The sequence below is a fragment of the Montipora capricornis genome, chromosome 5, assembly GCF_036669925.1.
Source record: "Montipora capricornis isolate CH-2021 chromosome 5, ASM3666992v2, whole genome shotgun sequence".
NCBI classification, from domain to species: domain Eukaryota; kingdom Metazoa; phylum Cnidaria; class Anthozoa; order Scleractinia; family Acroporidae; genus Montipora; species Montipora capricornis.
The window spans coordinates 3,629,894-3,657,393 of record NC_090887.1 but is presented as its reverse complement, the minus strand read 5'-3'; the positions used below and the strand labels follow the sequence as shown (position 1 = coordinate 3,657,393).

Genomic DNA, 27,500 nt, shown 5'->3' with positions numbered 1-27,500 from the left:
TGCGGGAGGAGGCAAGTATTCTATTCATACAGATTGGTGAGAAGCTCAAGAGTTACAGGCAGTGGGCCCTACGCGCGAAAACAGTAACGAATTTCTTTTTCGAGAGCTTTCGTGAAAGTGGAAACCCTGAACGAATGGCAGATGCTTTGTTTTCATACATACCTTTTCCACGGGTCGTACACTTGTGCTTAATTGGTGATGAAAGTGACGAGGATTTTTCTGATTGGCACGTAGCTAGGGTTTTAAGTGCCTGCACAAGATTTTCCAAGATTCAGATACCTGCTGAAGTTCACGCTGCAGTGACTTTTTCTTCGGGTTTAACCTTTTTGAGGGAGTTGGTGTCTGTCCCAAATTTAAAATCTCTTCACTTCTCTGGAAACAAGTACATTTTAGGGCAACGTCGGTTTTTTCAAGAAATTTCAAATTTCACATCTTTGTCGGCATTGACGCTACCATCTGCAGTTGAGTGGGAGATTGCTGCTAAATACCTGACAACAAACAAGACCTTAGAGAAAGTGACATTTGCTCTGGTCAATGAGAGTGACGAGGGCTGGGCTAAGGCTCTTGAGGCAGGACTATGTGCAGATACACCACTGTCGTCTGTTGGTGTCAGAATTCATGGTTCATTAAGGCCAACTGCATTACAAGCTTTAAAGAATCTTTTATTTAACAGATTTTTGTCCTCTCTTGCTATATATATCTGCGGAGATATGCAAGACTCACTTGCTGTGGCCCTAACAAGAGGCCTTGCAGGTCAAGTTGCAGTTAAGGTCGTTGATTTGTGTGTCAATGGAAAGCTGAGTCTTCATGGTGCTAATTTAATAGAGCGAGTTATCGTAGAAAATAATTCCCGTACCAAGTTGATTGTTTCTCTTCGTGGAGAGGTTCCTGATAATTGGCAGGCTGTTGGGAGGAACATTCATTCACGATTAGGCGGAGAAAGATCCACTTCATTTGCTCTCTACCCAAATACCTTCGGCAAAGTGACAGCCAGTCAGGTGACACAGTGTTGTCCTTTTGAGATAACGGATGGATTACTTGTACAACAAAACTTCACTCTAAATGTTTGGGGTGAATTGGGTCGTGATGGTGCAGAAGCTTTATTTAGAGGCTTATCGCGCAGCCCGGTGTCTCACCTGACATTTGACATCCACGGAAAGTTAACCGATGACATTCTTAACTCCACCGCAAGATGGGTTGATGAACGAAAAACACTGTCCTCCTTGACTATCAACACTTGGGAACGGTTAAGCAAAGAGGGGAACGCTCTTTTTGAAGAACTTAAATTAGACAAGAATTCAGCTGTTACCGTTAATGTGAGTGACGTTCCTGCTCCTCCAGAAGAATCGCTTGATATGGAATATGTCTCTATTGACAACCTTGGATCTCTCACTTCGGTCTTTGAGGAAGCAAAAAATAGCGGACAACGAAATCTCAGCGCTACAATCAGCATTTATAGCGACGACGCTAAAGACAGCAAAGGCTGCTTATTAAATGTTTTTCCAAGAAAGGAAACTCTCAAGAACAGTGATTTGGGCAACGGCGTGGACGCTGGAGCAGCAAGCAACACCTCACTGATTGCTCTCACTCCGGAAAATATCAAATATACTAACTTCAGCCTTGAGTTGAAAGGTGATCTTGATCGGATCTTGGCAAGCAATACCACATTGAATGATCTCAGTTTGACATTTAGCGACGACAACAACATGGACCATGCGTGGGCACTCCTCCTGGAATATGGTTTGGCATGCAACACATCACTGAAGAATCTCACTCTAACAATTAACTGCTACGGGAAGATGAACGAGACATGGAAGCGAAGCGTTTGCGATGGCTTGGAAGGCAACACGTCACTGAAGAATCTCAGTCTGATTGTTGAAAACCATAGCAACCGATTGGTAGATGACCTGGGCATTATTTTGGCGCGTAACACTTCAGTGGAGAATTTCTCTCTCACAGTTATCAACCACTTAGATTCGGCATGCGTTGTTTCTTTAGGAAAGTTAGGCGAAGGTTTGGCATACAGCAAATCACTAAAGAATCTCACTTTGACATTTAACAACTTTAGCAGTATGTTGTTTGGGTGTGAAAGCAAGGGTTTGGACATCAATTCAGTAAACGATGCCTCCCTGAAAATTAATAACTACGGTAACATGCTTTGTGATAGGAGTGCCTTCGCAAATTTTTTGTTGTCATTTCAGTCTTTAACCACGTTAAATTTGACACTCGACTCACGCGGCGAAGGAGATGAAGAGATTTTACCTGGTCTTTTGGAAGCAGCAAATTTAAGTGAATCACTCGAGACACTGAGATTGAAAGTTAACGATCCACAAATTACAACTGACAGCGGTGGATACGATTTCAGCAAATTTGTGGTTACGTCTCCTTCACTTTCGCTCATAGAAGTATCTGTCAGCCTTTATGGCGGGGAGGAAAGCTCCAGAAAATGAAACCTGGAACGTGAAAGTGGTTGCTTCTGAAAACTGCAGGTACCCACCTACTGAGTCCTTTCAAAGTAGACTGAAGTTGTCCAGTCAGTCCCTCTTTTGTGTTTGCAGCGATTGTGAAATTTCCTTACCATCGTAAATTGTCGCTTGCAAGGAGAAAATTGTCTCACTTTCGGATCATCTGGTTCGAAGATAAAACAGAGAAACGCTATCAAATTTCTTCCTTTTTTTTCCGGAATATTTCCGTTTCTTTTTTCAATAGTGAACTTCATCCCCATTGCTACTGTAGTGTCGGCTTGACTAAAACTACTGGAAATAAAGAAAGCGCCGACTCTTTCTTCCAGCGAAAAGAATTTGCTATAATGTAGTGTAATGTAATATATGGAGAATGATTTTGAGAAAAAAATTCTGTAAAAGTCAGAAATTTTTAAAGGCCCAAGTTAAACCGACAGGCTTTTCGATCATTTGTTTTTCTTTAAAAAGTTCGCATTGCTTATCGTAGTCTCCTGGTAGCGGTCTGATTGGATGAATGTCAGCTTTGGCGGAATTCTCGTACATTAAAATGTTCCACGGCACGCAATGCCTGTAGGGTGATAGTAGGCGTTCGAGATAATTTATACAGTGGAACCCGTGACTGTAAACATTAATAGACCTTATTCACGATGGTCGCCATATTGGATTTGCTATTATCATGCGAATTAGCTACACCCTTCTGATAGGGCAAACAACACAAGTTCGAGAGGTTAAAACGAACATCTTAGCCACATAATCTTAGCAATCAAAAGATATAAAATTATTACTAGGAGTTTCAGTGTGAAAGTGAGTGCTGGCGTGGAAACTGGGAGCAGTGACTGGTATCTTTTTTAAAAACAGCTGCAAATTTTTGAAGCGAGAGGCGGCAGGTACAAAACGCAGGTCACAGGTCATTGTTTTACCTATACAGAAAGCATCCTAAACATTCATATTAGCTAACCTTAGGCCTAAGGTTAGCTTTTATGAATGTTTAGGATACTTTTCTTTAGGCCTAATTAGTAACCAGTATGACTTCTAATGTGAACGATAGTCCTCTATAACCATAAAATCTTCACCTTTAAGGCGCTGTTACACTGTGCAATTTTTCATGCAACTTGTCTCGGAACGCCATTTCTTCAAACGTTCTCACATTTCGAAACAAGTTGTTTTACGGGTGTTGCACTGAGCAACGTTTCATGCAACTTTTCTCGTTTCCATGATCACATGAGGTTAAAGGAACATTTTCATTGGCTGGTGGCGCAAAGCGTTACGACACTTACTTATAATGCATGAGCGAAAGAGCCTATTAGGTCACCGATAAAACGTCATGTACATGAGCTTTAAACACTCCTCAGTAGAATTCTTTATCGCTGTCGCAGTGAGTGAGCCTGAAGCGAACGAACGAGGCAGCTCTAATCGGGAGAACACATTTTTCTTCGAAATGCAAGGGATTGTGGTCAAATGCGCAAGGAATTGTGGTTATGCGCGAATGGAGGAATTAAGATCCGCGGTATGATCTTGTTACACAGAAGATTAGAGCTCTTTTTTCCCTTTCGTTTCTCATACCCTCAAACTATAGATAGTTTCACTGTCACGCAACAAAAAAATAAATTCGAAACTGTTCAATGAAAAAGGCCAAGAACTTGAAATGATGTAGGAAACAAATCTTTTGGCCACCTTTCCAATTCTGAGGTCTGCGGTACATCGTTTCTGAGTTCTTGGTCGCGCGTTTCACGCTTTGTATGCAGATGCCACGTGGTCCACCAAATCAACGAAAACATCTGGCGTTCAATTTGCGATGAAAGCGCTGACTTTTCGCTCATGAGATAAAATACCATTACATGTGTATGAACATATCTCTTAATGTACTTTTTTCCAACCAAATAGCTTTGTATCATGCAGTCACGTAAGGTGACAAATACGTAAGACGAAACGAAAGACGTCACGGAGCTTTTGAAAAAAGGTTTTTTCTAAGTAATCTTCAACCTTCTTTAGATAAAAATTCAGAAGACCTTGCGATTTTGATTTTAGCCATCCATTGTTTTCTTTATTCTGTCGAGTGGGGTCTAGAAGGACGTCCAGTTGGGGGTCCAGTTTGGAGGTGCACGTTATGTACCAGACACACAAAGAATTGCAAGAGAAATTCATGGACAATGTTTCTGTAGGTAGATTATCAAGCTTTTTCATTTTGTCTGGATCTAGAGTTTTAAAAAAATAGACCGATTATCACGACACCACTTCCACGCCGGAACAGTCACCAAATTTGCGACCTTGGCGATAATTTTAGTTGCCATTATTTTTGCTAGTTGCCTTGGCGATCAAATCGGTCGCAGCTTCGAGCGCTGTAGTGAGTAAAATAGAAAAGTAAACATTTAAATAAAAATAAATAAGTGAAAAAAAGAAGAAGAAAAAGGCACTATATCTAGAACATACTTATTCAATTAAGTTCAAGAATAAAATATTTATGAGTCTCATTCATAGATGAGTTTTAGACATAAGTATGGCACATATTCTAGCTAAAGCAAATGCCACTGTTTATAAGCCAATGGGAAGCAACATTATAACTCTTGCAGGTAATTTCATGTGTGTATGAAAATTTTACTCAGCCCTTAGCACATAAGTGATTGTTAATAATCAAGAAAATTTTACACACAGGAGAATGTAAACTTCCCACATGAATTATAACATCACTTCCAATTGGCTCATAAATTATGACATTCATTGTCGGCTAGAACATGTGCAATACCATGATACTCTCCTTTTTAGGATTTTTCTTATTGCTTGTTTAACCCATTGACTCCCAGGAGCGAGACTTGAAAGATTTTACTTTCTAATGCCAGATGGTTTTACATTGTACTTGTCAGTAGGGGGTGGTTCTGGATTTAATGGGTTAAATGATTGCAATGAAATCGGTTTTTTTTTCACTCACCAAGTTAACATTTATAGTTGCCCATCGTGAGATTTTCCACCCTTTTCAGGCTGGAGGAATGCAGGCTCTTGCCATGCATTTAGGTCATCAAAGCAAGAGACTGGTCCAGAACTGTCTATGGACTCTGTCAGATGCTGCAACCAAAGAGGAAGGGCTCGACAACTTGCTTCAAATGTTGGTACAGCTGCTTTCGTCCAATGACATCCAAGTGGTGACATGTGCTGCTGGAGTCTTGTCAAATCTTACGTGTAATAACCCAGGCAATAAACAACTTGTCTACAGATTTGGTGGCATTGAGGCACTTGTCAGGACCTGCATGCAGGCTGGAGACAGCGAGGAGATTACCGAACCAGCGGTAAGGAAACTGACATTTTCTATTGCTGTAGTTTTTCATTGTGTTTAAGTCCATTGTTAATAATTTTCATCTAAAGTTTCCTTTAACAGTTTTGAATGATAGTGGTTACCCTAATAATGGTTTTTTTGTGTGACTTTGGTAAATTGTGAATGCATTGTCTTGTGAATTTTGATAGTGTTGGCATCTCTCAAGGCCTGGATTTAAACACCAATACACTTAAGGCGTGATTCCTTAAGGCCATGCTGATGATTCGTTGCTGGACTGTGGATACATTCAGAGCTCTATAGTCACTTTTGCAATTAAGAAAGCTCCCATTGCCAATGTGTTTAATGAGTTATAGCATGTTGTGTGTCGTTCATGTTAAAAAATCTTGTCACTTTTACCGCTTATCTGTTTTGAACAAGAGTAGAGTGTGAAGACAAATGATTCCTTTTTATTGTCTGCCTGCTTACTAACATGTTATTAAATCTTGTACAAATCTGGACAAATGAAAACTGGACTTGATTTTCTGTCCACATTGAATCTGCTACACAGCTAATCTTCAGCATCGGTGGTAGTATCAAATTGAAGTGAGTAAGAAGTGTATTTTTCCTAATCAGGTTTGTGCCCTTCGTCATCTAACAAGTCGTCACGAAGATGCTGAAAAAGCTCAGAATGCAGTGCGCGTTCATTTTGGCTTACCAGTCTTGGTAAAATTGCTCTACCCACCATCACGCTGGCCACTTATCAAGGCAGTGATTGGACTCATGAGAAATCTTGCCCTGTGTCCATTGAACCATACTCCGATCCGAGAACATGGAGGTCTGCCTCAACTGGTCCAACTCATGATGCGTTCTTACCAAGATATGCAAAGGAGACCTGGGCAGAGTGTTGTGATAGATAATGTCAGAATGGAAGATATCGTAGATGGGTGTGTGGGTGCACTTCATATTTTGGCACGTGAGGCACACAACAGGGCTGTCATCCGCAGTCTTCACTGCATTCCTCTATTTGTACAGGTACAGTGTTAGTCTCACTTTGTCGAATGAGTTGCAGTGTAAATACCTGGTAATGATGACAACCATGACATTAATTTATTATGATGATGATGTTGACGGAAGAGGAAAAGTGGTTTCAATAAGCACCAACGACAGACAGTGTCAGCTACTTCACCCAGAGAAGTCGGCTCAAAGTGCACTCGCTTAAGGCTCATGCAATTTTTAGAACTTTCAAAATATCTCATTCTCTCGTGCCCATAAATCATCAAATGTGCTGTGTAGTGTTAATTCCTATGATAATTGTTATAATAGCATCATTGATGGTAATGAAAGTAACATGGAAGGTAATTTGAGAATCAAACCGAATGTCAAACAAAGGAAAATGTCTGCTGTTCTTGGTCATTGTAATGTTGAAAATGATTAGCATGTCAGTTTTCTGAGTAATCTGGACAATTTTGCTGGCTGGTATCATTTGTTTGACAGTTTGTTTTTCTTTTGCAGCTTCTTTACTGTCCAATCGAAAATATCCAACGTGTTGCTGCAGGAGTACTCTGTGAATTGGCCCAAGACAAAGAAGGTGCTGAGGCGATTGAGGCTGAAAATGCAACTGCCCCTCTAACAGACCTGCTGCATTCAAGAAACGAAGGCATTGCTGCGTATGCGGCTGCTGTACTCTTCCGTATGTCAGAGGACAAGTCCCAAGACTACAAGAAGCGTCTCTCCGTTGAGCTGACTAGCTCATTGTTTCGTGAAGATGCACCATGGCCAGAGGTACAGTGAAAGACAAAAAAGCGGCTTTAATAAACTTAGAAAGAAAAAAAGAGAAGAACAGCAGGATCTAATGTGGCAGCATTCTTTTTAGCTTCTTGAAATGCTGTTGAAAAAGACCACGCTATTTGCAATTACATGTATTCTGAACTGTACTTTAATGTACTGTTTACACAGCGTGTCTTTTTCATACATAAGTATAGATGCGGAGTTACAAAGTCCTTCATGCAGTAACTCTTCCTTGTCTGTTAGCAAGGTCATTATTTTTCTTTTATCCTTTCCTATCTGTTGAAGTTTCTCCAGTGGCCTCCCAAACATTAACCCAGGGCTTTTACAGTACAAGGGAGATGTGTACACTCGTACCACAAGTATAAGCACAAGTGATACAAGCAAACTGAGTTGTGCCTTGATTGTCATTTGCCTTTTGTAGTCAATGCATCTGTTTTTGTCCCAAATAAAAACCAGTCTCTGGAGACACAACTCTCAAAGTCTCCTTTTGTTTACAGAGTTTATTTACAAGTGTAAAAATACTTATTAATTTTTTTGTTTACTTCCAGCCAATGGATGGTGACTTTCCTGATCCCAGCTACAACATGCCACCTGGTGCAGGGTATGGTTATCCACATGACGGCTTTGATTATAACCAGCCAATGGAGTATTCGCATGAAGCTGGTTATGATTTTCATCATGGGGACCCTGGAATGCAGCCTCTTGGACACCCCCCTCCCCGTGGGGGCACCTGGTACGATACTGATCTGTGAAGAGACATTATTACCACAAATGAAGGCTGGGGAAAATCCAAGCATTAATTTTTGCCAGTAGATTTCGAACAGTTGTCTTAATAGGCACACTTTGTACTTAATAGAAAAACTCTGGAACTAGAGCATCCTGGAACTCTTGACGAAGAATATTTGCCTTGATATAAAGAGAGTATTTTGTGGATTTCTTTTGAAGTAATTTGCACAGTGAACACATGTACACAAGCCTCATACTATTGCGTTTTCCTTTTCAAATAATGTGATAAGAGAATCCAGCGTTGAGTCTGCAGTTCTTCAGAATATAATTTCTTTGTGTGAATGGGAACATAGACTTGATTTGCAGCTCTTGCTTCTCTTGCCAAGCGAGAGAAAATTATGAGATGGAAAATACTGGTAGCCCCAAATACATCTGTTTTGCAGAGTATACAGCTGTACATGTAGTTGGTAAAAGATAGCATTTTTGTCAAAGATGGTCCCATCCATCCTTCCGCAATTTTGTTTTGTTGTACGTTTGTCAAACTAAGAAAGTTTTGTAGAACCAAAAGTACCTGCTCTGAACCAATTTATGATCTTGTACTTTAACTGCCTTCTATTCTTCATGTGGCTTTTTCTAGTCCTGTGTCAGCGCCTCATATCACACAATGTATTTTAGGCTGTTCCATTTTCATTTAAGAACTCCTTCATTTTTTGTTTTTTTGTTTCTGATGGACATTGCTGAATTCAACATTGGACCGTATTGTTTTTGTTTTCTTTCTTGTATAGGATATTTCTATAATCTCTAACGTGATTAATGAATTGCAGGCACCTGATTGGTCATCTTCCTGTAATCAACCTGTGCTAGGTGTTTATGATACTGCAGCTCTAAATGAAAGAAAAAACAGAAGTTGTTGAGATAATCACCAGAGTAATTATACTATACGATCATACGATTTTTTTCTTAGAGCACATTGAAGATGGTAAAACATGAATCTTAGTGGTTGAAATTCAGAGCTTGTGATGTTAAATTCTTGCCATTCCTGAACCTTTGTGAACTAGGAACCTTTCATTGAATGAAGTTTTGACTAAGAGGATGTATTCAAATCTTCGTCTTGTGATTGAAATGCAACCTCTTTTAATCGAAGCCCCATTCCTATACTTACACCGCTATGTACATTTTGTTTAATATCACGACTTTGGATCATTGGAACAGGTCAGAAAAAGTTTCAGTGACCTAACGTTTCTTCAATTGTTATTGTGTGACGTTTGTTTTGATCGTCACGCTGCTGTGCGTGACAAAAGGCCAGAAAAAATACCTTTACGAATGTATTATATTATTTTGCTTGATTGTCATTTTCAGTGTATAGATAGCTATTGTGAAAGGCTTGCTTATCCAAGCAGCCAAAGAGTTTTAGGCATTTTTAGCTGGGCAAAGCACGGACCTGATTATTTGAAAAGCCATCTGCAAATAAAATTTTAGAATCTCCAGCTGGTGTTTTGTGTCTAATGCCTCCGCATCTAGGGGACAAAATGTGGATTCACTGGTTTACCGCCTTGGGTCTGAGCGTTGCCAAGGGAAACTAGAAGCATTATTGAACAGAAACCCATTCCTTTATAGCCACTCAAAGCGAAAACTTGCGAAACTTAAGTCAGATGTGAAGCTCTGTACTTTCATCGAAGTCGGAATGGCCAGTCGGCGGGATTGAACGCTATGAATCAGCTGGAAACATTTTTTGGTCACAGAAAATGGCAATTTGTTTTCTATACTTACAGTGCAACGCGCGTTACCGTGGCCACCCAACAAACTTTCACATTTAACAACCTACGTGTAAATACGTCAACTCGACAACCCATGGAACGGTGTTCAAATGACAACCGTACGAACTTTGCAAGGAGGCATGACTGTCAATGAAATTCGCACACCCTGATTGGCAGATAATTTGTAAAAAAAAACCTTGTTAGATGGCCACGGTAAGCCGCGTCGCACTGTAAAATTGTGCTGCACTTGTGAAACTCTGTTAGGGGTTTAGGATAAGGGATAACTGCCCCCAAGCGACTAAAACCGACCCCCGTAACAAGGTCTCGCTTGCTTCTCAAGCTAACTACGAGGTGATCAGTTGCGAGGTGGAGAAAAAGATTTTTTAGAATATGTGAAGTTTCATATATTTGATTTTGCGGAATACATCCTTATGCGAGAAAGTGCGAGTCGCAGTCGCGTTTCATGTGACGTGACTGGTGAACGTGGGTAATGAGCAGGTAATGTTCCTTCAACTGACCAATTTTTTTTTTGTTTTTCTCTGTTCTTTGGGAGTTTGTGAAAGCGTAGTCATCTCTCGCATGTTGGTCTCTTCTAAGACCTAATTTTCTTCGAAATCTTTTTTTTTTTTGGTAAAGCTGTGCAAGTTAATTGACCAGACGTGAACAAAAATTCATGCACTTCATTGCAATGTAAGTTTTTTTGGAACAAATCTGTTTGTAAAATATCTAATATCTCAAAAGTAATTAAACGTTGCCATAAACTAGATTTTTGGCAAAAAAATGTAAATTGAGCGACTCTACCTCATCCCCAGGGTCTTGTCGGCTTTCAACAAACTGGTCCTTGAAAGCCGAAAAGACCCTGGGGATGACGTACTTATAATCCCAGCAGCCCAAGCAGCCAACAAATCGCTTTCAAGTACCACGTGACTTCCATAGGAACAGAAAAAACGTGTTGCCGCTCCCGGCCCAGCTGCTCTCTGGTTTGCAGTCAGGATTTTACGCACACTGACAGGAGCCCATGACATGGGCTCGTGACACTGACCGCCTCAATCTGCCGTCCTTTAAACCATAAGTTGAGTTACTATCGCACTAAAAAACTCATCAAATGATGAAGGCTCGGATTTATTCGCTCCTCGATCACTTCCGCCTTGATGATCATGGACGTCGCGTGAATTCTACATCCCAGTATGCAAGAAGGTAAGGGTAATTTACTTTAGATTCCCGCCTTCGGTTTGACGTCCTTAAAAGCTTTTAACGTGATGGCAAAGTTCTACGACGCCGTAAAATCTCCAGCTCGTAGACCACCGTCTATTGTATCTGCAGAAGGATACAATACATGTCAACACAGAAGAATATTACGGCGGTTGCGATTTGCTCGGTTTGAAAGCAAATAATTCAATGAAATATTACACAAAGTGTACAATGAGTCCTGTGTAATGTTTTTTGGTCGTTCCGAGCTGTTTTAGGCATCATTTTTGTGAGATCTTGTCACGACCGTTTGTTAGAGAGGAGAGAGTGAAAAACACTGACTCCTAGTGAATTACGGTCGTTTCGCCTACGGGTCGTTTCGCCTACTGTCTGTTCGCGTACGTCTAGAGTCGATTCGCCTACGTCCAATATGTCAGTTCGCCTACGTCTTAAACTCCGTACCACGACTATCATTTTGTAAAACAGTTGACCACCTTGAAACAACATAGAAATGAAAATAAATAAATACGAAAGATTTGACTAACTGGTCGTGTGGATAGACCATTCGTGCCACTCGTGTCGGCAAAATCTCAACTGCTACACTCCGCAAATTTAACAGACTAAGGTTCGGGCGCAAAGTCTATTAATCACACATTGGCCCTTCCTTTGCCGTGGACCGGAATGCTTCGAAAAAAGATTGATAATAAGTAAGTTCTATTTGTATTTTCTTTCCTTCCCTCCGCCATTTTGTTCGGATCATTCTCCCGCGGGTTTGTGAACTCGCCCCAGGCTTCACGATCTCTCTGTTCCGAAGAAAATGGCCGAAGGAAGTTATAGATTTGCGTTCTTCTTCGAAGCACTCCGGTCAACAGCGAAGGAAAAGGCAATCCCTGAGCTTGATTAGGATTAGCTTTAAAATTGCCAAATTGAAGTCGATGTTTCGGTAGTGTAGAGGTTAAGTGCATTTGCTCTTAAGCCATTGAACCTAGTGCGACATAGTCCTGTTCCGGGACTCCCTCTTACCCCGCCCTGAAAATGGGCCTTCTAATTTTTGAAACAAAATTTTTCTAAGGTTTTTTCTCCGCTTTTCTTTTTAATTCTAAGTGTAGTCCTAGTCCGGGTTCATTTCGCGACATCTCTCGCATTTTGATCACGTTTTCAAAATGGTGGAAATTGCTGTTGAACCTGATGAACTATTGGATAGTTCTTAAAAGGCAGCTACTGCATATAATGCTGGCCTCGGTTTTTCAAAAGGTGGATAACGCTATCCACCGGATAAACACTAGCAAAAGCAATTGAGTTATCCAGTGGATACTAATTTATCCAGTGGATAGTGCGATCCACCCTTCGAACAACTGGAGCCTGAGCAATGAGATCAGCTCAGTGCTCACACACTGGCCCATCTGAGTTTTCCTAGGTCACTTTTCCTGCATTCTGGGTTGATTTAATGACACATTTTACCATGTCACTTCGGACAAGCAAACATGAGCAGTGAGAAGAAAAGGGCTCTGGGGTCTAGAGTTTCTTGATTTCTCGTCGATTTCACGATTTCGCAGATCATGAACAGTTTTACGTTTGTGGAACAATAATTTTATATTTGTTAACCCAAGCTCAGCTGGAGATTTTGCTTGCTTGGCTGGAGAGCTGGAGATTGAGTGTGAAAGCTGGGGTCTCCAGCCGAAAGCTGGAGACTTGGCATCTATGCTGGCTGGACTTAAGCTGTGAGTATTGAAGCTGCGAAAATAAAGTTTATTCCTGTGTTGCTAAGGTCCACACATGTTTTTAAAAAAATATAAGCAGGAAAAAAAACACTTTCTCTTATTAAGAACCTGTGTTTACTTGGTTGTGTCTGCCGGTCGATCAATCTCCAGATTTTTACTGAAATCTCCAGATTTTTTGACACTAGTCTCCAGATTTTCGGTGTTTTGAGGTTGAGAGGTCTGATTGAACCACCTAGTAAAGTGTGAACGCGCTAATTTCTGACGTACGTTATCCTTTATTGATATGTTAATGAAAAGTCTCCCTTTCTCTAGTATGGGCCGCTAAAGGACCCCGCTGAAGACACAAGTCTACAGAAATAACGCCTTAGCTAGCAGTCAGATATAATTTTTTGCATCTAAGTTTGCGGATCGCGTGGAGGCGATATAAAATTCATGATCGCAACATCGATACAAACATTGAACCGCCCAGTAGAGTGGGAACGAGCTAAATTTTTAACGTATCCTTTATCGATATGTTAATGAAAAGTCTCACTTTCTTTGGTATAGGCCGCTCAAGGCACAAGTTTACAGAAATAACGCCTCAGCTAGCCGTCACAGATTTTTTCTGTGAGGTTCGACAAGGACTTTTAAACAATTCAGTTTTAAAGCTTACATATGAATCGTAGGCGAACTGACATATTGGACGTAGGCGAACCGACATCATACGTAGGCAAACAGACAGTAGGCGAAACGACCCGTAGGCGAAACGACCCGTAGGCGAAACGACCGATTACCCTCCTAGTCCATGGACTACCCAAATGGACTACCCCAAAACTACTATTTAAAGTGAATACTATTGGTCGAAAGCAGCATGACCGCCGGTTAGATAAAAAGGCAGGCAACACCGAGCCGCCAGCCGGTGGCCTCGTCTTGTGGAAGCTGGAAGTGACACCAAACCAGTGAAATTGTCTCCTTAACAACATCAGCATCCGATTGATTAGGGATGCCAACATACCTTCGCAGCATTTGAGCTTCTTCTTTCGAAAATTCTCCGGCCAGAAAGGCAATCCTGAAATCTATTTCCATAATAAAGCCTTTTTCAACATGATCATTGCAAGAAACCAGACCAGTGGAATTCAAAGCATTTGAGTTTATTCAAATCTACCATTCAGTGCTTTTGAACTGCTAACGGTGGCGAAAATGGAAACCCTTTATCAAGACCATTGGGTTGTTCACCTGTGCCCTGTGAGGGAACTCAGGTGATTCAAATGATGTTATATTATAGGATTTCAAGGTTAATTGAATTTCTCTGCATCTTATCGACTTAAAATAGTTGTCAAGGTGCTCTTCACCAATGCAATTGTTCACAGTTTTCAAAAGAGAAACATGTTTTCTCTTTTCCTCTTGCTTAACGTAACTGTTGTCGATAATCAAAATGTTTTGACACAGATGATAGCAGGTGTGTAGAAAACGCAGACCTAGAAAATAATGATTTGCTGTTACTATGTCATTTTCTTATTTTTAATTAAACAGTACTTTGAAAAGTTACGGTCATGCCAAAAAAACTTCAGTTATATTATAAGGCAAGCTAGTGGACCTATGAGGAAACAAACTTCCCTCAGCAAAGTATACCTAAGAAGTACTTGTCTATTGCATCAGGCAGAATTACATCATGAGCAGATTTCCTAACTATTACTTTATTATTGTTGTGATGGCCTGTTGTGATGGCCAGTTGTAATTTTTTTAAATTTTAATTTAAAAAAATGAAAAAAAGCATCTTAGTATAGCTTACTTTATGTAAGTGATCAAATAAGACCGGTGCAATTCCTGGATTAATTTGCGTGTGATCTTTTCTGGGCCACTATCGCGAAACACATGCTCGCAAAATTGGACATTTCAGATGGTCTTTTATGGAGCACAATTCTTGTGTTATGGGGCATATCGTTGAATGGTTGAATGCGGTATATTTAAGCAATAGAGGATGTTTTCTGTGTTTCCATAGCCTCATCTAAACACAAGGGGTAGTTGGGAGAATTCGAGACAGTTATGCAAACCTGAAATGCAGTCGAGGGTTTACATAACTGTCAAGAATTCGCCCAACTTCCCCGAGTGTTTAGATGAGGCTATGGAAACACGGGAAAAAAAGTCCTCTATTGCTTTCATAAAAATGAAGGAAAATGCTGGGTTTTTGTACTTCTTGATTGAAACAGATTTTCTTGATACACGTCATATTCCCTACCAGCCAATCAAAATGCGTGTCTGGCAACACATAACAATCAAAGTTCGTGTGATGTCATAGCCATGTTTCCATACTCTCATCCAAACACAGCTATTGACCAATCAGAGTGCACGTACTATCCTAATTATTATATAAAACAAAGTGTAAAGCATGTACTGTATGAAATTGTGACATTCTGAATATGTAACTTATATCACAGAAGATGGATCAGGAAAAGGACAAAACTGTCTTTTTTAATCAATCTTTATATTAAAAAAAAGTCTGTTGAGATGTTGAAAGCAGCTGGGCACAGTCATGTCCACAGCTGGTCAGTTTGCCCGGTGTCAGAGGTCCCTTAATGAAACCCCTTGGGTCTAAAATTAGCCTAACAGGTTCTTATAATTATGCAGGTGTTTGCTGTATTTTAAATTGTTTCTGTATTCATTCTGCATGGATTTCCTCAGAGATAGTGGATGAAACTCTCTTGGGCCTTTTAAGAATGATTCTTCTATCATGCTGACTATGTACAATTATTAACTCATTGATTTCCAGATATTATTATCCAATAGAATAGAAGCAAAGGACTCGGAATAGACTGATACGGGGGCTGAGGGTATTTGAAGAACAAAATAATACGAACTCATGTGAAGTGACTTGAACATAATTAAGTTAATTAGTTTCTTTCTTCTTATCCACAGATTATGGAATGGAGTGGTTCAAGGTTATTCTGAAGGCTGTTTGTAAATTGCTTAATTTCCCAAGATTTTAATAATGTCAAGGGTAATTACTGAAAGTTTCTTTGAATATTTAGGGAGTTGGTGCTAAATACACCATTTTACAGTTGTGTGCTTAGTTTCCTGGCCTTTGCATGAAAGTGAGGCTGGAGTTGACTTTGCTTTGAAAGAAACCTCACTGCTTTTCTTATGTAAATTCTGACTAATTAGTGTGAGAACAACATCATTAACATAAGAAAAGCAATGAGGTTGCTATCAAAGCAAGGTAAACTCCAGACTCACTTTCATTCAAAGGCCAGGTAACTGAGAACACAACTGTAAAATGGTCTATTGGCTTCAGTGCAGCTCTGACAGCCAGTGTGTGCAGCTTGCTGGGATAGTATTACTTACTGGAGTACTTATTCTGCTCGTATACATGTAAGGACAGTCACCCATTCTTGTGTCTGAATAACTTTCCCAGTCAGTGCTTATCCTTTAAAAGACTACTAACAATAACTATTTCCACTCCCACTACTGCTACAGTACTCCTACTCATGCCTGTACTGATACTGCTACTCCAGCAATTGCTGCTGCTTCTGCTACCAAGATATACAACGTATAACTTGCCTGTGGACGTTATCTAGATCCTTACCATTCAAAAGTAACTGTTGTCCCAATTTTTCTTGTCCTATCACCATCATTTTACCACATTAGATGGAGATGTGTTCATTCCACATTCTCGTTTTCAGTGTTGTGGTGACAGATGTTTGGCGATTGGTTTTGGTTTGACCCTGCTTCTGAGGAATTTGCCTCACTAATGGCACCTTCTTTTCCATTATCTTTTCCTTTGAAACAAAATCATTGACCCCAAATCATTTCCCAATTTTGTAGTAAATGCCTCATCATAAGCCACAAGGGCTTCCCAGCTTGCTGAGCCATTTACCTTGTTTAAATGAAGTTTATCTACTCAATCCCATCTACTCTAATCTCAGATACGAATGAACATTGTAACACTGATCACACTTCTCTTCCTCACCCTCCAATGTTGATTTTCAGTGACTCATTGTTATCTCCATCCTCTAAGCTCAACATTGGAGGGGGAGGGGGGGGGGGGGGGAAGGACTATGTGCTTCCGAGAATTACATTAATTTTACCTTCTCGTCTGGGAAAGCGTTAAAACTATTAATTTGTGATCAGCATTGTACATGTAACTCTCGGCAAAAACTCAGACTTTCTTGGAAACTTTTGCATAAACCCTTAACATAAACCTTCATTTTGCACTTTTTGTCTTTGGCATTCTGAAGTTTGCCCCATAGCCAACTAAAGGTCACTAAAGGAGGTTTGTTCTAAGAAAAGTGGTGCTGCATCTGTGGGTGAGAAAACTGCACAGAAATCTGATAGTTTCATCAGTTAATTCCCTTGAAATTGTTCTACTATCAAACTGTTTTGGAAACTTGGCATAATTAACATTCATGATATGAACATTAAAAAAATGTAATAAAATCAAAGTGCCACTGTCGTTACTCGTGGATATGAAGTTACCGCGGTTGTTTAAAATTGGCAGGCTGAAGTTTTCTTCATGCATTAGCATTGACAGTTGGATAATTGTGTAACAGCACGGTGGGCTCTCATATGCAACTAGATACCCAAAAATATGCATGTATGTGAGGTAATCCCCTTTGCTGGAATTCAACCCTGTGAAATAAGTATACCATTTCTCCAATAGGCATAAGATTACTCTTTAACACATTCTCTATAAAGAGCTGTACCTTTGTTCAAAGTTCGTTTCACAGATGACAAGGTAATTTTGAATAAGGTGTGATTTTTGTTGCCAGGTCATATTCTTAATGTCATCAGGTTTAGCAAGTAGAGAAGATCCATTTAGTAATATTAACACTTTTTGTGCCAGTTATACATTCCTCCAACAAACCTTGCGAATATTTATCACTATATTTGATACTGTTACACTTAAAAACAGATGATCTAAACCATAACTGATCACAGCAAGTGCATATATATTCAGGGCCATGTGTTATCTTATCACGAAAAAGACTGAATCACTTTTGACATGGAATGTCTAATAGAGTCTTGACCTTGACAAATTTCAGTTTTGTTTAGCCTTGAGCTCTGCATAGCTTTCCTTAAATGGTTTTATGCTTTTCTGTTTAGGTCTCTGATATGTTCTGGATTGCTTTTCTTTTCCTATTCCCTTGCTGCTTTCAATATTTTCTTTTCCCTGAACTCTTCAAGTGATTTTGTCTCTTCCGCTTGATAGATTCTCTCATATTTATAAGCTTTTTTTTGCCACTGCTTTGTAGAAATTATTACAGACAAACATCATTTTTGGCCATCGTTAATTAATCAATTATTACCAGGATCTGAATAATTGTTGGCATTGGTAACACCGCTGATTTCATAACCTGAAATTCTGTCATTATAATGATCTAACTGAAGTGCTGAAACATAGTGTCTTCCATCTAGATGTCCAATGTTCACAGTAGTTCCCTGTTGTCCGCTTATAGGACTGATAACACTTACTGGTGCCCACCCCTCAATGGGATTCATTTATACGCATAGTAACATATAATACATTGCAAACTGCTTGCACAATAAGTGCATCACACCATGTATGTTGCTGTGACAACAAACGCACAATTGCTCTGTAATGGGTCCAATTAATTTTTGAAGGTTGTTCTTGATGGATTCAACTCCAGCAGCATGCACATTCATGTGATAGGAAGGATCATTGTATAACTGGTGGGCAACAGAAGAAAAGGAGCATGACCCATCTGAGTTACTTTCTAGTGACTTCAATCCTTTTTGAGCTAATCGAGCCTGCAACAGTGCTTTAGAAGGATTTCTCAGTATTGTATGTGCTGTATGTGTACTCGTTCCATGAGCAACAGGGCCTGGGTTCGATTCAATGTCTCCTGATATCAATAGCTCTTCTCTTGATAGACAATAATTCTCATTTTGTTGGTTCAATTTTGTTGAATGCGTAGTAGCAGATTGATCTTGAATACACAATAGAAATGACAAGTCTTTTTTGTGTTTAGCAGTCCTGCGGATGATAAGATAAAAATGACGATTAGAATATCCTACTCTCGAAGATTGTTACGTCTGAGTTGCGGTCTAGGTATAGAGATATAATATTTTCCAAAAGCAAGAGATAAACACTTTCTCAACTCAGACGAGCTCGGTACGTCCTTATTTAAATAATGCACCATACACTTTCTAATTACCTTGTCTTTCTGAAACACGCTCGATGTTTTCTTGTAAGGAATTAATCCTGGAAGGTTCTCTGTCCTGGGGAGGATGTACTGCCTCAGCCCTTGCTCTATCGCAGCTAGGAGATTGGTACGGATTTCTCATCAGTTTTCTTTACATAATCAGTGACCGAGTCTTTCGTCAGTCCTTCATTATGGTCCACCACACAAGTACTAGTGTCTGGAAGCATGGATTGCTTGGCTGCCTCACTGTTTTTCATGTCACGGATGTTGTTCAAGTTGGATTCATGTGGCTTTGATGACTCATAGCTTGCAAAACGTCGTGATAGCTTTGATAAACATTGGTATACTTTGATAGCTTCGATGTTACTCTCCAAATGGCAGTCACCTTCCACATGGAATTTATTTATCCCCCGTGAGCTTAGGGGATGAGCAAACACTGTCTTCTCACCATGTTTCTGTCCATTCCATTTCTACATGCATTAAAGTCTTCGCGTTGGTCAGTGAAAGGCGGTGCACAATTTAATTGCACCAATCTGTACTTGTTCAGAATATTTTGCTTCACCTTCGAAGAAAGTTATTTCTTTAATTCTTCCGTTTCTTGCTTCTAAACGCAGCGGAAGGTGCTCAAACACTTAAGTATAAAATGGCGGCGGACAACCTCGCGAACAGGAAGTCACAGCTTTCTAAGCTGTGTTGTGATTATCCATCCTGATTGGCTTATTAGATCGAACTTCCGGTTACGCAGGAGTGATACATTTGCATAAAGAACCTCACCAAAACTCGTGGATATATCCACGAGTAAAAATGGGGTCACCGTGCTTGTTTACGCGTCAGCAGACTCTTAAAATGGGGTATTTTTACTGTTTTTGCGTAAAATTCGAATCACCTTCATGCAGAATTACATGTAAGTCTTGGTTACTTCAGAGACACAAAATTTTATTTTCTTTTATTTACATAAGCAGTAATGCTTCATTTACGCCGACTTTGATTCCCTGGTTGTGGGAATAGTGCACTTTTTGGGACAGTTCCGTGGTTTGCTTGAAGTCCTCGCCTTGGGTAAAATACACCCAGTACGGAACTGTTTTCCAAAAAAAATTCATGTTCTACTATCAAACTTTTTTTCTTCTTCAAATATGTTCTTTATTAGAGTGTTCTTCGAAAATAACTGAAAAAAAAATCGGGGGTCACCGTGCTCGTTTGAGAGAAAAGGAGCATCTATTTCGCTATCGGGTTTAGTTTGAGCGAAATCTCTTACGTTTTGTATGCGCACGTGCTCATGGGCGCGCGCTAATGACGCGAAGATCATGCGCAGTAGGGTTGTGCAATGCAATACTAAGGAATTACCTTAAGTCTTACTTTAAAGCTATAATGATTTTCGCCAAAATCTTAATGGAGTATTCTCGACCTCTAACTTTTGCTATTAAGCTTAAATCGAAAAACAACAATAGATTGCAAAAAGTTTCAACCGTTAGCAGTCAAAAACCCCTCTCGACCTGAAATGTGAGTCTAGTGCTGCAAATGTTCATGGCCAAGTACGTAAAGGTGTTCCTGACCTCTAGCTTTAGACACTTTACGGTAGTCGCCTCCGCAGCTGGCTTCCAGAATGTCACGCAACCCTCCCCCAAAAGAGTCTTTGGGGGCAGCGTTGTGTGACACCCCCAGGAGACTAACCTTAAGACTGACATGAGTTTAACGCTAAAATCACTTCATGCTATTCTACCACATCACAATTAAAATAGTTTACATACTTAATAAAAACTATTTTTTACATGCCACATTACATAGCTACCAGTTTTACATGAAATTGTAAAAGAGTAGGGCATGTAGTTCCCGGTGTTGTGGTCTGTCTTCTGTGGTATATCATGGTTGGGAGGGTAAAAGGGCGCACTTAATTTGTAGCCTCGCTCTGTTGTGCGACCCCCACCACAGCCTGTTTCTCTGCTGTGGTGAAAGTGACTAAAAAATAATAATAATCAGTCATAAGTGAACCACGTTGTCGGACTTGCGTAACGTTTTTTACCTTTAATAATTACTGATCATGGCATTCTAATCGCCAAGTTTAAGGCATTTTCATTGCGAGCAAATGTGGCAAACTTAACCTTCTTTAAAGCTACCTATGGGAGATTGTAAGCAATACATTTCTGACAAAAGTTGCAAATCATCTATGCTTAGCGTTACTTATTGCTTCTTTCGAGGGATAATTTCTAGTTTTTTTTTAATATAATAGTTTCTAATATACAGAGGACGCTATCTTCACACCGAACTTATGTGTCTCTTGTACCACTGGCGGTCGAGCAAACTATCCAAGATAATGAAAATACTATCTGCAAGGTGCCAAATGTCATATATTATAAAGACGAAGCCACGGCAACAGTCACGATAAACTGAGCAACAATAATCTTGTGATTACCGTCAATGAGTCAGCTTCGAGCAAGTCTGATCTCATACGTCACTTGGCATAAAGTATGGCAGTAAGTTGTCATTTACAATTAGTTTTATGTAGGACCTCGCGTTTTTAAGCCTTGTTGTTCAGTGTTATTATTATGATTATGGTGACGATTATTATTATCATTAGATTTAATCACATAAAAATGTCTTTTGGAGTTTCAAAAGGCATAAGGAGTATCTGATTTCTTTAAAACTTGGATGGCCTTTTTGGTCGTTTCGTCGTTCTTCCTCCAGCATCTCTCTTTTCAGACTGTTTTCCTCGAAAATTCGCTAGAGCAGGTCGCCTGGTCCTGCTATCACTTGTTCCGCCCTTCACCGCTTCACTGAATTCAGCTGGGACCTCAACTGTTGCCATCTGTTTCCAGTTGATTGGCTTTCCACATCCAAGTGAGTTGTGAACTTGTCGGTCAGATTTCTCGATCTTATGCTGGGATGGTCTTTCTGGTAGTTTCATCTTTCTTGTGGAAGCATCTATCTTTCCAGACAGTTCTTCTCGAAAATTCGCTGCAGCTGGTGGCAATAAAAGTCAATTGAATGCAGCAAATTGATTAAAAAGCTGCATCAGTGTATCATGTAGTCAATTAATTTTACAGTGATCTCACATTTATTACAGGATCCCTCCTTTCCCAGCACCTCATTTTCTGCATCACAGGAAGCCCAGGAAAGCATGTCAGGCCAAACACCAAGTAGGAAACTTAAGGTTACTCTCTTGAGCAGTGAATGGCAATCTACAAAAGGAGGCTTGTCAACCCTCAACAGAGAGCTTGCCATTCAGTTGGCAAAACATCAGAATGTGGAAGTCAGTATGTACCTTCCTGAGTGCAGTGAAGAAGATGTGAGGATTGCAGGGGAAAACTATGTTAAGATCATAAAAGCAAAAGTGCTGTATGGATATAAACCCATTGATTGGCTGTCGTCTGCACCAGAAAACCACCAGGTGGATTATGTGATTGGACATGGACTGAAACTTGGACGACAAGTGCAACTCATTCAGAAGCAACTAAGATGTAAGTGGGTTCAGGTTGTGCATACTGCCCCTGAATACCTAGGAATGTTTAAAGGATATGCAAATGCAATTTCAAAAGCAGAGGAGAAGCACGAAGCAGAGATAAGATTGTGCGAATTGGCAGACCTAGTTGTAGCAGTTGGTCCCAAGTTGGCTGATGTGATCCGACGCAATCTCCGTCAGAAAAGCAAGTCTGTATTTGAACTCACACCTAGTATATTTTCTGAATTTTCGACGGTTAAGCAGGCAGCTGAAGAAGGAGCAGAATTTCGTGTTTTGGTTTTTGGGCGCTGTGACGCAGAAGATTTTATGTTAAAGGGCTATGACATTGCAGCCAAAGCCATATCTCAGTTGAATGAAGATTCCTACCGACTGATTTTTGTCGGAGCATTACTTGGAAAAGAGGAGGAAGCAGCAGAGAAGTTGTGTGAGCATGGCATTGCACGAAAACAACTGACAGTTCGCTCCTTTAAGGAAAGCAGAGAGGAACTAGTCAGATTGTTTTGTGAAGTAGATCTGTGCATAATGCCATCAAGAACTGAAGGTTTTGGTTTAGCTGCACTTGAAGCATTATCTGCAGGTCTTCCTGTTCTTGTTAGTGGAAATTCTGGTTTTGGAGATGCTTTGCAGAAGGTGCCACATGGTTCAAGCTGTGTAGTAAATTCTGAAGATCCTAGAGAATGGGCCAACGCAATTAAAAGTGTCCGTAAAAAGAGGAGGGATGTTCGGCTCAAAGAGACGAAGGATCTTTGCATTCAATATGCTGAGGAGTACAGTTGGGAGAAACAGTGTGGTGAACTTGTGGGAAGGATGCTTGATAGCATTTTTGGTAAGTGAAATGACTTGTTACCTAGTACATTTCTGAAAGGTTGTAGGTGAACGTGAATGGTTCCTAGAGTGAAGTAGACAAAGTGTTTTTGTTGTTCAAGAAAATGAACCCATTGACCCCTGGACTGGCCCCCAATGATGAGTAAAAATCATCTGGCGTTGCACAGAGTAAAATCTACTCAGCCAATGGGTTAAGACTTGTTTTAAAACTTGATAGGCATCAGCTCTCTCAGCTTTAAAACAAGGATTCATGCCAATCGTGGCACTGCAAGCAGCAACAACAAACAAGTCACACATAACTGCAGTACAATAATAACAATATTGTAATGATCAAATCGTCCCTTGTAGGGAAATTACAGGTGTTTGATCATAGTACATGTAGATCTAAGTCTGTGTTAATTTTTATGTCTTTGTTATGAGGCATTGACTTGAAAGTGGCGTTGTTAAACTGCATTTTTTTGTGGTGTGTCAGCCCTTGCTGCTGCATTTCATAACTCTATAATTATTTCCATTGATGTGGGGGAGGGGTTTGTATATTGTGTGTGAACAATTTGGCTCCATTGGTGATTTAGTCCCGGCATCTCAGAAAGAATTAATTCTGATCTCTATAAGCAGATGTTTTTTTACAGTACATGACAGAGTAAGGTGCTGCTTATTATTTGTCTGGTAGGAACTCATCAAGCAACTGAAGGTGAACAGGACTCACCATTGACAAGAAGTCACTTGCCAACCGCCATGGTGTGCGAAACTTATGTAGAACCAACAGGTAAAGTCCTTTTCTTCATTGCTAATGTATAATTTCTATTTCTGCATTATGGTCAATGGTCACTTGGTTTGTAAGATATCCTGTAAAGGAAGTTGCCTATTAATTGACATCACATTCTAATTCTGGGTTCCTCAGACAAAAAAGGAAAAAGACCCTTACATCCAAGTGTCACCCCACCATCAAAGAAACAAAGGCATGATACAGACATTTGCATAGGTAAGGCCTCATGTCTAGTTCATTAGAGTATGGGTTGATGGAGAGATTCAACTTAGCATGTATCAGTGGGAGAGCAAGTTTTACATAAGCTTATCCTAGTTTATAACCAGAGTGAACAAGGCGTATTCAGCTCATTCCTCAAACCAAAAATTTATCCATCTTGAACCAGTGATAAATTCACACCTGGTTGCTGTCGTGTGTGTCGCATTTCGTGTACATGTATGTATATCATGAAGTAGGGGAGAGAAGAATTAAGAGAGCACATGGTTGACTTGTTGTGTGTTTCGTCAGAACTAGTTTCACCTCTCCAAGTAGTTAAACCTCCTCTAATTTATGTACTAAGAGGACACGACAGTTGCATGTGGGAAGGAGTTGTTTGTTATGTAGTCTTGCTATATGTGGGATGTCAACTTATACCTGTTGCCCATCTTCACTGTTCATGTGTTGGAATCTAAGTTTTCCTCCACCTCTTCCTTTTCTTCGGCCTCAAGGAAATTACTATAGGTGGAAGTTTTTTTCCATCACTAGCGACTGCTAAGTGGACCGTGAGTTTCTTTTTTCGGTGCTGCAAGATTTCACAGGAACTGTTTAGCTGCCACTGAATTGGACAGTTCAGCAGGACAGCATCTCAAACCACATTATCATACATTTAGCTGTAAGGGTGTCACCCATATCGAAAGTTCTAGACAAGTGGTATCCATGCAATTGAATTCATGAACGTTAAAACTTTATTTTCAGATGTTACTTCCCGTTGAATTGTCTTTTTAATTCTTGCTGTATTCTTTGTGTCGTTTTGTGGAACCTTGATTTCTCCACAAATGATAGTATTGAACATTATTACAGTGCTCTTCATCCATCTACGTGTTGCGGCCATGAGGCCGAAAATAAAGGGGAAATTGGTATATTTTCTGTTTTAAATTAATTTTGTTTCATTAAATTTTCAAAGAAAGCCCCTTTCATTCCATGGTAATTTGAAGTGACAAAAAAACCAAACGGAAGTCACCTTCCAATATCTTATTTGCACTATTATAGTTAAGATGATGGGCAGAATATCGAATACTTGTGTCCAGAAATGCACCTAATTAGATAAATGCCCAGTTTTCACATGTAACACTGAACACAAAGTGTTCCTTTACTGCTAAGCTTTTGCTACCTATTTGCAATAATAAGGTGAAGGTGAAGGTTAGCGTAAATGCAGCTGCTTATCCTTTTTTGAGGAGCATCAATTGGGGGGACACTTTGTGACGTTAACTGTCTGTATTCTGAGACACGAGTGATGTTGAAGTTGGGGAGGACAGCAAGGGGACACTACGTGCCCCTTATTGAAATCTGCATGCATCTAATAAGGGCATCTCTGGACATGTGAATTGAAAGTAGCATCTCTGAAAGGTGGTAATTCTGATCAGTTAAATGCATGTAAATTCATATATAACGATAGATCCCTCCTGAAAAAAAATAACTCTGTACATGTATGTTATTCTTCTGGCAGGGATTCATCATGCTTCTTTAGAAGAAGAGCCTTTATCAATGACAACCAGTCACTTGGCAACTGCTGTTGATACACAAGCCAGAAATTTGTATGGAGGTACCTGTATTATGTTATTTTTATGTTAATGATGTAGTGATAGGCAATTAAGTGAAAAAAGACATTGTCTTTTAAGTCATGTTATACTGGGATATCCATAATGCAATTGAGTCATCTTTGGCCTAGTAATCTAAAATGCATTTAAATTTCGTGAAAGGTAACCAATTCACCATGCCTTCATACTTCAGCACATACCAAACCATAGACGTGTACCTGCAATTTGTTTTGCTTTGAAAGGGTTATGCATGATAAGCGTATTACCCTACATGTGTAATTTCAATTATTTTTCTCGGAATAGGTGTATCAGAAAGACAAACTGCAGAAATGCAACGAAGGCATGGTACAGAAAACCGTAAAGGTGAGGCTTAATGTTTAGTTTCCAAAGCGAGGAATGGATTAAAGGATAGCAATATCCAATAAGGCTGGAGAGTCAGGGATAGTTACAATTCCCCACATTTTAAACTCCGCAGTGACTTTATAAAAAAAACGCTTGTTTCAAAGATCACTGTCTTTCACAAAGGAAATACTTTTCAGAATAACATTACGATTGCCTAAGTGACCATGGTTTGTAGGGCAGCGCTGGCGCAGTGATGAGAGGACTCGCCTCCCACCAAAGTGACCTGGGTTCGATTCCTAGCTCGGCGTCATACGTGGGTTGAGTTTGTTGATTCTGTACTGTTTTGGAAAGAATCCATGAATGAGCTTTTAAAAAGCCCTTCTCCTTTATACTTTTATAGCATTAAATATTGCCCAAATTTTAGTGATTTGGGTCTTAAAGTTCCATTTAACCTCCCACAAGAGGATGGGATTGTTCAGTCAGCGGTTCATTTACTGGGTATCACCAACAAGACAAGATTTTAATTGTGTCCTATTTTTGTGTCATTTCCATGCAGCCGCCATTGCTGACACTGTGGTCGTGAAATTGCTCAGAGAAGTGTACAAAAGACGAGCTGAATTCAGTCCGCTTCCTTGGAACAAAGGCATGAAGTTACATTTGGATAGAGTTTACACTAGACTAAAAATTGTCTCAAGACCGAAAGAAGGTGGTCACTTTGGAGGCTCAGAAATAGACTTGGGTAACATTTTTTGTTGTAACAAAGGTGAAGATTCCATGGCCCTAGCAGAGGGAAGTCCGGGAATCGGCAAAACCACCCTCTGTCTTAAACTTGCTTATGACTGGGCGAATGAATCAATGCCTTCTAACTTCCCTGTTTTCGAACTTGTTTTGTTGCTCAAATGTAGAGACTTGGACGGGGACATAATGGAAGCCATCTTTGAACAACTTCTACCCGAAGACATGAAGGAAAAGACCAAGAAAAGACTACGGAACTTTATCACTGACATCCACAACCAGGAAAGAATTCTTATCATTTTGGACGGATTGGATGAGCTCCCTGAAAGATCAAAGCATCACTTGGACAAACTTCTCGACCGACGAGTTTTACCGTTTTGCTATGTGTTGGCCACAACTCGACAAGAAAAAGGAATTGAAGCCCGGAAACAGTTTGCATTTGATATTTGTCTTCAAATTGAAGGATTCAGTGAAGAGGATTCTTTGGAGTACATTAGGAAATATTTTAAGAGTGTTGATCCACCCAAGGGAGAGAGGCTTGTTGACGAAA

General features: G+C 40.0%; 3 protein-coding genes across 3 annotated transcripts in view; all 3 read left to right on the top strand.

Moving 5' to 3' along the window:
• LOC138049157 (uncharacterized) overlaps positions 1-5,574 on the top strand; it is a 32,541-nt gene extending 26,967 nt beyond the window's left edge. Inside the window, exons 9-10 of the mRNA XM_068895316.1 lie at positions 1-2,489; positions 5,438-5,574. The exon at positions 1-2,489 is cut by the window's left edge and continues 1,257 nt beyond it. Of these exons, the coding sequence (XP_068751417.1) occupies positions 1-2,450 (2,450 nt within the window). The 3' untranslated portion in view covers positions 2,451-2,489; positions 5,438-5,574. The remainder of the gene's footprint in view (positions 2,490-5,437) is intronic.
• On the top strand, positions 4,960-15,830 carry LOC138050158 (catenin beta-like). The gene is made up of 7 exons (XM_068896618.1): positions 4,960-5,046; positions 5,438-5,743; positions 6,343-6,741; positions 7,222-7,491; positions 8,046-8,230; positions 12,779-12,889; positions 15,785-15,830. The coding sequence occupies exons 1-7, from the start codon at positions 4,960-4,962 to the stop codon at positions 15,828-15,830; spliced, it is 1,404 nt and encodes a 467-aa protein (XP_068752719.1).
• LOC138049158 (uncharacterized) overlaps positions 10,938-27,500 on the top strand; it is an 18,287-nt gene continuing 1,724 nt past the window's right edge. The window contains exons 1-8 of the mRNA XM_068895317.1: positions 10,938-11,177; positions 15,785-15,866; positions 22,091-23,312; positions 23,982-24,077; positions 24,213-24,293; positions 25,783-25,878; positions 26,177-26,236; positions 26,772-27,500. The exon at positions 26,772-27,500 is cut by the window's right edge and continues 1,724 nt beyond it. Of these exons, the coding sequence (XP_068751418.1) occupies positions 15,858-15,866; positions 22,091-23,312; positions 23,982-24,077; positions 24,213-24,293; positions 25,783-25,878; positions 26,177-26,236; positions 26,772-27,500 (2,293 nt within the window). The 5' untranslated portion in view covers positions 10,938-11,177; positions 15,785-15,857. The remainder of the gene's footprint in view (positions 11,178-15,784; positions 15,867-22,090; positions 23,313-23,981; positions 24,078-24,212; positions 24,294-25,782; positions 25,879-26,176; positions 26,237-26,771) is intronic.